Source organism: Grampus griseus (genome assembly GCF_964374135.1).
Source record: "Grampus griseus genome assembly, chromosome: 7".
In the NCBI taxonomy this organism is placed as follows: Eukaryota; Metazoa; Chordata; class Mammalia; order Artiodactyla; family Delphinidae; genus Grampus; species Grampus griseus.
Genome location: NC_139001.1, coordinates 2,985,458 through 2,997,948, shown reverse-complemented (window position 1 = coordinate 2,997,948; position 12,491 = coordinate 2,985,458). Strand labels below are relative to the sequence as shown.

General features: G+C 51.0%; 1 protein-coding gene across 1 annotated transcript in view; it reads left to right on the top strand.

Moving 5' to 3' along the window:
• RAMP1 (receptor activity modifying protein 1) overlaps nucleotides 1-12,491 on the top strand; it is an 81,149-nt gene that overhangs the window by 49,156 nt on the left and 19,502 nt on the right. Inside the window, exon 3 of the mRNA XM_082657909.1 lies at nucleotides 1,346-1,385. Coding sequence (XP_082514035.1) covers nucleotides 1,346-1,385 — 40 coding nt within the window. The remainder of the gene's footprint in view (nucleotides 1-1,345; nucleotides 1,386-12,491) is intronic.

Here is a 12,491-nt window from a genome sequence, read left to right as displayed (position 1 = left end):
GCCCGCAGGCCGCACGGCCCAAGGCCCAGCGCTGAGCAAGGGGTCCTTCCAGAGTCAGTTTTCCGACTGTGGTGTCTTCAGGGACCGGGCCGTCCCTCCCCACGTGCTTTGCTGGCCGGAGGTGCGTGGGGTGGGGTCGGGGTCGCCCTTGGTGGAAAGGCGTCTCCTGCCTCAGGTCTTCCTAAGTGGCCACTCTCTTCTGCACCACCGACGGCAGGTTAATGAGATTTTCCAGTTTTGACCAAGGAAAGTAACCTTCTGCGGGACAGCAGGCCACTTGTTTCTCACATTTCAATATGTAGACCCGTATGACCGTTTTCACTTGAAAGAAAACGGACTGAGGGGAGCTGGTCCCTACGAGGCAGAGGACGGTTTTATCGGAAGAATGTGTTTTCCGAGCGCTCTCGTCTGAAAGGTCTGCTCTGAAAGCTGTCCCCTAATTTCATGAAGTCAGAATGTCTCGTGTTCCGGAAAAACAGTTGGGTACCTGTTTTCAAACCTTTGGAAGTGTATTTCCTGCCATCATAGCCTATGAAGACTAATGGTGTTAAACCCGACAGAAAAGGCCAAGCTCAGCCACGCGACAGCCTTCCTACTGTCCCCCCCCCCATGGCTCTGTGCCCGCACCTCCTCGTCCATAAAGTGGGGAGGGTAATGGGGTCTCCCTCGAAGGGGGATGCGTTAATTAAGTAAAATGTCGTAGCCCCAGGTTTCCGCCCGCATGGGATTCTGGTGAGGCGGTTGTTGGCACGGCACCTATGAGCTGGGGAAGGTTCTAGATGCCAGGAGGGTCTCAGGAGGGTCGGGGAAGCCATGGGGGTCCCTGCGCCAAAGCCCGCGGCCCGGAGCCCCGGCTAGCAGGCCTGCCTTGACCCGCCCGCTCCCCGCTCTCGCGAAGGGCCTCGTGGAGTGTGGCCTGCAGATAAAGGCCTGATGGGTAGCTGGGCTGGCAGGGGGCCGTGGGGCAGCCCCACTCCCGGTGATGGAGGGCCTGTCACGCTCCTCCTCAGAAACTACCCGCGCAGGGCGCAGGCACACGCTGCGCGCTCAATGGTAGCTGTTAGTATTAAAACGTTTTACAGCCTGTGTCACTAACGCTAAACAATATCATTATTTTAAAATTATCCAAGCTAACGGAAGAGAACAGTGATTGACCATTTTTAAGTATTTTTCAGGTTTATTCAATATGTTTTAAAGTACACAAAAATTGGGTCTTGTCTTTAGAGACAAAATTTTTTTTTATTGAAGTATAGTTGATTTACAATGTTGTGTTTCTGGTGTATAGCAAAGTGATTCAGTTATAAATATGTATATATATTCTTTTTCACATTGTTTTCCATTATAGGTTATTACAAGATATTGAATATAGTTCTCGGTGCTATACGGTAAGACCTTGTTTACCTATTTTATATATAGTAGTTTGTATCTGCTAATCCCAGACTCCTAATTTATACCCCCCCTTCCCCTTTGGTAACCATAAGTTTGTTTTCCATGTCTGTGAGTCTGTTTCCGTCTTGCAAATAAGTTCATTTGTATAATTTTTTTTAGATTCCACATATAAGTGCTGTCATATGATATTTGTCTTTGTCTATATGGCTTATTTCACTTAGTATGCTAATATCTAGGTCCCTCCATGTTGCTGCAAATGGCATTATTTCATTCTTTCTTGTGGCTGAGTAATATTCCCTTGTATATATGCACCACATCTTCTTTATCCATTCATCTGTCAGTGGACATTGAGGTTGCTTCCATGTCCTGGCTATTGTTAATAGAGCTGCAATGAACATTTTGGTACATGACTCTTTTTGAATTATGGTTTTCTCAGGGTATATGCCCAGTAGTGGGATTGCTGGGTCGTATGATAGTTCTATTTGTAGTTTTTAAGGAACCTCCATACTGTTCTCCATAGTGGCTGTATCAATTTACATTCCCACTAACAGTGCAGGAGGGTTCCCTTTTCTCCACACCCTCTCCAGCATTTGTTGTCTGTAGATTTTTTGATGATGGCCATTCTGACAGGTGTGAGGTGATACCTCAAGGTAGTTTTGATTTGCATTTCTCTAATGACTAGCGACGTTGAGCCTCTTTTCATGTGCCCGTTGGCCACCTGTGTGAGACAGAATCTTTTTTGCTAGATAGAGTTTCGCTAGATGTTGCGTTGTTGTATGCACACATGGCGTGCGGTCTCTACCCTCTCAGCACGGTTTCAGGCGTTCACTGGCGTCTTGTTCACTGTCGGCACGATGCCGTGCACCAGGTCTCCAGAACTGATTGATGTTGCTTCCCTGAAATTCTGTGCCCCTTGATTAGCAGCTCCCATTTCCGTCTCCCCCCAGCCCATGGCAACCACCCTCCCACTCTTTGATTCTATGAACTTGACTATTTTCGGTACCTCTTGTAAATAGAGTTCTGCAGTATTTGTCTTTCTTTGACCGGCTTATCTCATTTAGCATAATGTCTTCAAGGTTCATCCATGTTGTCACATATGACAAGATTTCCTCCTTTTTAAGGCCGAGTAATATTCCGCTGTATGGATAGACCACACTTTGTTTATCCCTTCATCTCTTGATGGACATATAGGTTGTTTGCACAGCTTGGCTATTGTGGGTAATTTTTAAACATTTAGGTTGGACTTTGGAATGTGTGTTTGTAAGTACATTTGAGTATATGTGCACCTGATCTGGAACTTTCCTTCAAGTGAAATAGTTCTGCTGTAGAGGTTTAGGAGGACCCAGAGAGCATTCAGGTTTCCCTCTTCCTCGTCAGGTCACCAGTCTTGGCTGGCATGGAGGCCAGGTTCTGCTCGCCAGGGGCTTTCCGTCCGTCCGGGTTTGTGGTCAGGCATCTGCACATCACGGGGCTGAGGGCAAAGAACCCAACACCAGTGAATAAGGTGCTTAATGAGAATTACTAAGCCAAAGCAGAATTTTTGTATTATTAGTTTGTTTGAGATTTTATTATAAATAAACATACAAACAAACACAAATGACTTTCTTCTTACACTCAGCCCTTCTGCACCCTCGGATAGAGGGTCAGTTGCAAGGGGCTTGAGCCTCTGCAGATTTGGGTATGTATGGGGGTCCGGGACCCCATCCCCCGAGGATACCAGAGGACAGTTGTAGTTTCCTAGGCCTGCCTTTAACAAATTATCGCAAGCTAGGTGGCTTAAAAACGACAGAATGTGTTTTCCCTCACAGTTTTCTGGAGGCTAGACGTCCCGAGATCGAGGCCCTGTCAGGGCTCCGGGGGAGGGTCCCTCCCGCCTCTTCCAGCCTCTGCTCGTGCCGGCATTCCTCGGTGTTCCCCGGCTCCGAGCTGCGTCCCACCACTCCTTGCCACCTTCTGTCTGTGTGTCTTCGTGTCGTCCCTTCTTATAAGGTCACCAGTCACATTGGGTCGGGCCCACCCTAATCCAGCATGACCTCTTTTTAACTTAACTAATTACATCTGCAAAGACCCTATTTCCAAGGAAGGTCACATGCCGAGGTTCCACGTGAGCATGAATTTGGGGGGGGACACTGTTCAATCCGGCACACTCAAGAGCTGGTGCCACCTCGGCCCTCCCCTTTGTCTGGGCCATGAGAGGGGACAACATCTAATAACCTGCTGCAGAGGCTGTTTCCAAAGCCCAGCCAATCAGGTGATAGAACGAGACCGGGTGTCCCAGGAACTCCTGAGAAAATGCCTTGTCCCCAAGGCTAGGGTACAGGCCATTGCTCCCACAGACAGACCACTCTAACAGCTGCTTCAGGTTTGCCTTTGAGAGCCAGGGACCACTCCGTGCGTGTGTGTGTGTGTGCACGTGCATGCGTGTGTGCATGTGTGTATGTCTGGGTGTGTGTCTTTGCATGTGTGTGTGTGTGCACGTGCGTATGTCTGGGTGTGTGTCTGCATGTGGGTGGGTGTGTCCATGCATGTGCGTACATCTGAGTGTGTGTCTTTGCATGTGTGTGTGTGTCCGTGCAGTGCATATGTCTGGGTGTGTGTCTTTGCGTGTGTGTGTGTCCGTGAATGTGTGTATGTCTGGGTGTGTGCACACATGGGTGAGGTAAGCAGAGGCCTCTGGCAGCTCTGTCCTGGCCCCCAGCCCTAGTCCTCTGGGCAGAAGCCACCCTCAACCACTTCCGTCCCACACCCCGGGCTGTGAGGGCCCCTCCCACGTTATCTCCTGGAGGGTCACTGAGTAGATGGTTGACTTTTCCAGGAAACGAGTTTCTAAGATGCCTTGAGAAGTGTTCCTGGAATTGCCGTGTGAGTCGCCCATCCTCTGAAGAGGTGCGGGCAGGGGGCAAGAGCCGCATGAGGCATCCGACCTTGGCAGCAGAATGAGCACCTGCCAGGGTCACGTGGGATGATGCCAGACTCCCCAGGGCCACCTCAGGCAGGAGCTGTGGGGCTCCTCAGGGCCCCCCTGCTCAGGGGTCCGCCGTGGGGTGGGGTCAGGGAAGAAAGCGGGAGCTGTGGGCCCTCCCCACCGAGGGGCACTGCTCAGGCCCAGGGTGAGCCGGGGAGGCAAGGGGTGATGTGCACAAGTGACATCACCACACCGGGCACTGCTCTCCCTCTGCCCACCTGTGTTCTGCACTCTTCTCCTGAGTCTTTCCCTGGGGCTGCCTGTAAAGTCAAAGAGGGACAGTGGTGGATTACACACCATCACAAACGATCACCCTCCTGTTTTCCCACCAGGAGCGCCCAGCCGAGCAGGTGGGCCCCTGGAGGGCTGCATGGAAGCAGCTAACCTTCTTTGGCTTCCCTGACAGGCCAACAGAGATTTCCGCTAAGCTGGCCAGGGAAGCTGAGGACAGTTTTAATTTGAAAAATAAGATGAACTAGCTTTCTTTGTGTCCCAAGCTAGGTAAATGGCCCCTTCTCCAGAGCTTTGTCATGGAAATCCCCAGAAAATAATTGGTTGGAAGTCAAAGAACCCAAAAAAACAAAGGGAAAGGATTTGGGAAGTGGACTTGGCCAGGTATGTATTGTTCCCAAATTGCTCACATTAATGAGCTCCCAGGGATACAGTTGCTCTGGAGACAGGGCTTCCTGCAAGCCAAGAAGCAGCTCTGAACTGAGATCATCTTCACAGAAAGGACATCCCTGGTGGAGCCGGCAGCTCGGGAGGGTGCAACAGCCTGGGGCCAAGAGAACTAAGATCCAGCAGAATCAGAGTGAGCCTCAGGCTGGACACGTGGATTCCCTCCGGAGAAAAACCCTGAGTCTCCTGGAGTTGAAATTCCCTCTCGTGCATCAAATATGAAAATCAGCACAGTCTTCGTGGAGGACAGATTAGATATATGTACCCAAAGTCTCGAAATGTTTGTTCCCAGTAATTTCCTTCCTAGGAATGTATTCCAAGGTCATAATTAGAGACGTGCTAAAGGACTTGTGTGGAATGACCTGCCCCCAGGGTTATTTATATGAGAGTGAGTGGAACCGTCTTGAGTGCCCGCACTAGATGGCTGTTCAGGTAGATTAAATCCAGATGATGGTGAAAAACTTGAAAAATTAAGTACATGGGAAATTTTTCTCACAGTATAGAGTTAATTGGAAAGGGCAGATTACAGAACAAGGAAACAAGATGATCTCCATTTGGGGTACGTGTATGATTGTTTGTGTGAGAGAGTGTGCGTCCCCAGGCCGTATCTAACCAGGAAAAGGCGGTATAACACGACTCACAGAAACGGTAACGACGCGCTACAGTTTGGATCTAGCCGCCGTGTTTAGTTGCTGGGATGGAAGGCCATTTAGAGCCGTGCTCAGGGGTCCCAGGGCTAGACTCGAGCTCGCTGGGATCTGGCTGGACCCCTGTCCACCTGTGTGGCTTTGAGCGGCTTCTTCATCCCTCTGGTGAGTTTATGTGCTTGTTGGCTTGATGGCCTGTCATCCGTCATCAGCCCCATCCCACGGACTGTGTTTAAACACCGAAGAGCAGGCTCCTGGCCAGAGGATCCGTATGTCTGTGGGGTAGGGGTAGAGGTGGGGTGTGGAGAACAAGCAGTAGGCTGGGGGCTTTGAGAGAGTGAGAGGAAAGAGGTTTTAAGACAACTTTTCTCTCTTTTATGAGCGTAACTGCCCTTTGGTTCCTTGTAAAACAGATTTAGGAAGGATCTGCAGTATTTCTCAAGGCTATTTTTGGAGTTGAACTTGGATCTGACTTTGGTTTCTTCTCCATGGGAACAGGGTGAGATGGGCCGTGAGGTTGCCCATCTTTACTCGGTTTCATAAATGTGCTACAGGGAGAGAGGACACCAGAGTGATGGCAGCTTCAAGCATAGTTTGCGTATGGCCCTCAAAAGCATCCCTCCTGGCTAGCGCCCCCCAGCCACAGTCCCTGGGCTGTGGTGGCTACCGAGGAGCTCCTTCCCTCCAATGGGCCGTCTTCCCAACAGACACGCTCGCAGGAGGCCGGGCAGGTCGCTCCCCGACTGTTTTCTGAGTGGGGGCGGAGACAGGCGGGGGCGCCTGCAGGTCAGTGCAGCCCATCATCGTGATGGCAGCTCCATCCCAGCGCCTGCCCAGGCTGCCCAAGGTCACACCAGGCGCCTACTCAGCCTCTCACCCTAGCACCTTCTCCTCACGAGAAACAGTCCACATTAAGAAGGAAAAAACGGGTAGCACAGAGGCGACGGCACCGAACTGCCTGCGATCGAATCGAATCCCAGCTCTGCACAGTGAACACGGGCCTGTTTCCTCACCTGTGAAGGGGTGGCCATAGGTGCTTTGGGGCGTCGCTGTAGAAAGCCCCTGGCGCTGTGCCCAGCACAGCATAAACCCTCTTTCACTTGGCCGTGGTGATGCACTTTCACGAAGGATCTGGGGCCTGGTGGCTGCGGAATGCACTTGCCTGGGTATCCATTTCTGTCTCTCAGTGTGGTCCCAGCCCCACTGCGCAGAGGGCGGGAGGTGTGTAAAGGGACAAGAATCATGATAATTCAAGTGGCGACATTTGGGGATTCTCTCCCACTCCTGGGGTCCATCCCATGCGGTGCAGGCGGAGGTGTTAGTCAGCTGTAGCGAAGGACCACAGGTGGGGCCGCTTAAACGACAGAAATCTATTTTCTCACGGTTCTGGAGACTGGAAATCCAAGATCAAGGTGTCATCGGGGTGGGTTTCTTGTGAGGCCTCCCTCCTTGGCTCGTAGACGGCCGTCTTGCCCTGTATCTTCACATGGTCATCCCTCTGTGCATCTGTGTCCTAATCTCCTCTTCTTATGAGGACACCAGTCATATGGGATATGGGATTAGGGCCTACCCCAGTGACCTCTTTTCACCTTATTACCTCTTTAAAGACCTCATCTCCGGGGACTTCCCTGGTGGCGCAGTGGTTAAGAATCCGCCTGCCAATGCAGGGGTCACAGGTTCGAGCCCTGGTCTGGGGAGATCCCACATGCTGTGGAGAAACTAAGCCCACGCGCCACAACTACTGAGCCTGCGCTCTAGAGCCCACGTGCCACAACTACTGAGACTGTGTGCCGCAACTGCTGAAGCCCACGCGCCTAGAGCCCGTGCTCCGCAACAAGAGAAGCCGCCACAATGAGTAGCCCATGCACCGCAATGAAGAGTAGCTCCCGCTTGCCGCAACTAGAGAAAGCCCGCACGCAGCAACGAAGACCCAATGCAGCCAAAAATAAATAAATAAATTTATCTAAAAAAGAAAAAAAAAGAAAAAGGTCCTATCTCCGGGACTTCCCTGGCGGCACAGTAGTTAAGACTCTGCGCTCCCAATGCAGGGGGCCCGGGTTCGATCCCTGGTCAGGGAACTAGATCCCACATGCCACAACTAAGGAGCCCGCCTACCGCAACTGAGACCCGGCACAACGAAATAAATAAATAATAAATAAATAAATAAAGACCCTATCTCCAAATATAGTCACATTCTGAAAAACTGGGAGTTAGGACTTCAACACATGAACTGGGGGTGAGGGGGACACAACTCAGCCCTAACAAGGGCCCAGCTTCCCCAGCCGTGGAACTGCCACTCAGGAGACGGTCAGCTTTTCCATTTGGCCTACAGCAGCCAATTTAAGCTGCAATGGAACGAAAGGGCTGTAATTCACCCTGAAAATTAGCAGAAAACAGCATTGTAGCAAGGTGATTGCTATAGAAATATCACAAGATCAAATAAAAAACCTGCTTTAAGATGCATTACACATTCTTTCTGGGAGGGAGCAAGGCTGCAGGGGCAGGGGAAGATCTCGGTGGTGATTCCTAAGAGGTTCCCAGAGACGGTGCATTCGAGGGCATTGGCAGTCTGGCAACATAGACTTTTCATCTTGTCTCATTTTTTGAAAAATGGACAGTTCTCCTCTTGCCTGGTGCCGGTGTTTCTGCACAATAATTTTTCTTCCTTTTCTTTTTTGGGCCCAGAAATGGAACAAAGAAATGAAGGGCTAAGGAGAGAGGAAGAAAAAGTACAGATGTTTTTCTTGAGTTAACCAGGTCAACCATCAGGAGAGCAGGGAAAAGAGGAAGACTGTTAGAGAATGTTAAAGAGATGCCTGCAGAATCAGCCTGCTGTGAGCTGTGGGGAAGGAGGGCGGGTGAGGGCAGCCTGGGCCTGCTTCCCAAGGGTGAGGGTGAGAGATGCCAGCCAGCCACCTACAGCAGGCCAGGCCGGAGAGAAGCACCGCGGTGAATGAAGGATGCTCTCGACTTATCTCTGCTCTCCTAGCCTCCATCAGACTGGGAAGTTAGGCCCATTTTGCAGATAAGGAGACTGAGGCACAGAAAGGTGACAACACACGCTCAGCTACCCCTGACCGTGGGTGCTGGAGCCAAGATTTGAAGCCGGAGCCCTCTGGCCCCCAGACCCCCGGTTCTCTCACGTGTGCCACCTCCCTTGGTTCAGGAGAGTGGAGAACAGTCAGGAACTGAGGGTTCCAAGAGGGCGACAGGGAGAGGTGGGCCACAACTGGGTGTTTGCAACTCCAGGTGGCAGGAGTACAAGTGGGCCCCCCTCTGCAGGACTCGTGCCCCTTCCTCCCCAAGCCCTCCTGGCCCTCCTCTGTCCCCACACAGCAGCCTCACGACTGATCCTTCGGGAAACCGTAGGACGGAGACCCACTTGGGGAGGCCCCATCCATCCCCTGCAGCCCCACGAGGTGCTCTGGCTCTCCGCGGCCCACCAGGTTGGAGGAAGCCTCCGCGTCTTGCCTGGGGGAGGAAACTGGGAGGCCTCTTGGTCCTTCCACCGCACCTCTCCCCAGAGCTTATGGAAAGGAGAGTGGTGTTAATAAGTCTTCCTGCCTCTCAGCCTCCTGTGCCCCGAGGAAGGATGACAGCTTGACCCCCAACCAGAACAAGCTGTGCTTAAACTTTGGGGACATAAGGTGGCGTGTCTGAGGGAGGAATGTTTGTGTAGCCCAGGAGTAGGGCTCAGTCCCCTGTCCCAGGAGGAAGGGGCCAAGCAGGGCGCCACAGACACACCCCCGGGCCTCCCGCTGCCTTGTTCAGCCTGCACCTCCTAATAGGCCCCAGCCCCCAGCCCAAACCCAAGGTTGCCGACGGGAACATTCCTTTCTATCACCGTTCTTTCTTCTCAATCCCCAATTTTCAATTAAAAAAATTTTTTTTCCAAAACTGGTACCAATATAACAGTGATTTTCTGTTGATGGGTTTGGATGAGGGACTTTCTTAGTTCATAGTTTCCTTCCTTGTGATTTTAAAAAGATAACTGCTTTCTAGCTTTCAAGTCCTGGCGCTGTAGAATGTCATGCACAGCTGGAAATGATTTTACGGATCAGGAAACAGGCTGGACAGGCACCCGCTCAGACGCGGCCTGTGCCCGCGGCCTTTTCTGCCCGTTTATCGGCCTGGGGGACACCTGGCTGCCACTTGCTGGGTCCTGACTTGGCCCCGTGGAGGGCGGGGGACTCTGGAAAGAAAACTGGGGCGCAGTTCAGACAGTGCCTGGCTGGCGTTGCCTGGCTGGCATTGCCTGGCTTAGCGGACAAGGTAATAAACCCTGCACCAGGTGTTCGGCTCTCCGCTAGGGGCACTCGCGAGTCGGAGGCCACGGCTGGAGTGGGGCGGGGCGTGGGGGGGGGCGGACCCAAGGCAGGAGGCGACCTGTCAGCTGAGCAGCAGCGCCTGCTACCTGCCCAACCCAGGACCCCTCTTTACTTCTCTCTCTTACTCCGGTCCCTTATCTTTTTCACTAAGGGCTTAGTCACATGTACAGCGCAGAACAGCTAAAGAACTTCCCAGTGTTTAAAGCAGTGCCCCGCACACGGTTGGCACTCAAAAAGTACTTATTGAATTAACTCACTGTAATTATCGATAATAACAGTGAATTGCAACCTCATCAGCCAATCCTGTATTGTCGGGCGTTTAACGTATTAGCAGTTTCCCTCGATTTCTTATTGTCTTGCCAATAATAAGTAACTTTTATTATATCAGTAGAAATAACCTGTACATTGTAGAAACAAAATAAAATAAGCAAATAAAAAGCCTTCATTCTTACCATTCAGGTAATTCTAACATACGTTTTGGCATACACTCTTCCGAACTTTAATTTGTACTTAGGTAGTACATGGATGATAGATAAACCAAAAAAAAAGAAAAAAGAAAAAAAATGGGCCCACACAGTTTTGTAAATGACGTTTTAAATTTTTAAAACGTCATTTAACAAAATGACTACACAGTCTTTATAAATTTCTAAAGGCGGGGTTTGTCTGTTTTGCTTATTGCTGTGTAAAAATAATGCTCGGATGTGCATGTCCTTATTCTATTCCTTAAAACAAGTGTTTAGAATTTGGGAAGCAAGGGGATTCAAGCTTCCTGTGAATATTGCGAGATCCATTTTGAACGTTTGCATCACCCACTCACCAGCACCTGAGTCTCAACTCACATATACTGCTTTTTGTGTTGTGCGTATCTGGTTACCTCGAGGCCAGCCTCTTCTTGGATACTGCCCGCGGGAGTCTTCTGGAGCAAATTACCTCCCAGGTTCTTTACCCATTTCCAGATGATTTCACTCCACGATAGCACTCTGCTTGCACAATTTGACTATATACACATTTTCAGGAACGTATTTAATGCGCAAAATGCCTCTGTTTTCTTTAGCGTTCTTGCGTATATATTCATAGGTGGGTCTGTAGTTTTTCTCTGGGGAATCCTTTTGTCATGATTTTGTGTTTTGTGATCAGATTTGTGTTACCATGTTATTCTGTGCCCTGGAATGGTTTACAGAGCATGAGGAATGCAGAGAAAGTAAATGGAAATATATGAGTAAATGTATGAAAAGGTATGTGACAAATGTATGATAAGTATATGAAAAGATGCCCTTCCTCAAGGGGATCAGGGAATGCATTATTCAAACAATAATGATACTATGGGCTTCCCTGGTGGCACAGTGGTTGAGAGTCCGCCTGCCGATGCAGGGGACGCGGGTTCGTGCCCTGGTCCGGGAAGATCCCACATGCCACGGAGCAGCTGGGGCCGTGAGCCATGGCCGCTGAGCCTGCACGTCTGGAGCCTGTGCTCCGCAACGGGAGAGGCCACAACAGTGAGAGGCCCGCGTACCGCAAAAAATAAAAATAAAAAAAAATAAAAATGATGCAGAGGGACTCCCCTGGTGGTGCATTTGTTAAGAATCCACCTGCCAATGCAGGGCACACGGATTCGAGCCCTGGTACAGGAAGATCCCACATGCCATGGAGCAGCTAAGCTCATGAGCCACAACTGCTGAGCCTGCGCTCTAGAGCTCGCGAGACACAGCTACTGAGCCCGCGTGCCACAACTACTGAAGCCTGCACACCTAGAGCCCGTGCTCCACAACAAGAGAAGCCACCACGATGAGAAGCCCGTGCACCTCAATGAAGAGAAGCCCCCACTCACCGCAACTAGAGAAAGCCCGCATTCAAAAAGAAAGACCCAACACGGCCAAAAATTAAAAATTAATTAATTAATTAATGTGATGCAAAAATGACAATGGAGGTGGGTCAAGAGAATGACTTAAATATTAAAGGCCTTAGAGAGGCGCGGAGAAAGCTGATGGAGCAGTTTTGCAAACCTGCCCCTTTCTTGGGCAAGTCAAGCATGCTGGGCAGGACGTCACATCACGCTGGCCAACCTCATGGCTGCTGAGACCCCAGTCAGTGCTCCATGGAGTCTTTGTTCTGAGAATCTGCAGGTGGCACCAGCCCCAGGAAAACGATGGCTCCTGGTTCCTGGAGCTGCACTTGGAGCTCCGCCCACGATGGCCTGGCAGCCTGGATCATTTGAATCCACCCGGGCTCTGCTTAGGAGGGATGACGAGGGACACCAGGGCCCCAAACCCACACGGCTACAGGCTGTAAATATACAGCTGCAACTTGAAGAACACAGACCTCACGGCGGATGCTATCAAGGCCTTCTCTGGCTCTCCTGGGGTGGTTACAGGTGCACCCCACATGTGGAGCAGGGAAGGGGCTGGACGTACGTGTGTGTGTGTGTGTGTGTGTGTGTGTGTGTTTGGCGGTGGGGTGGGGGGAGATGGGCGGGAAGGATAGATC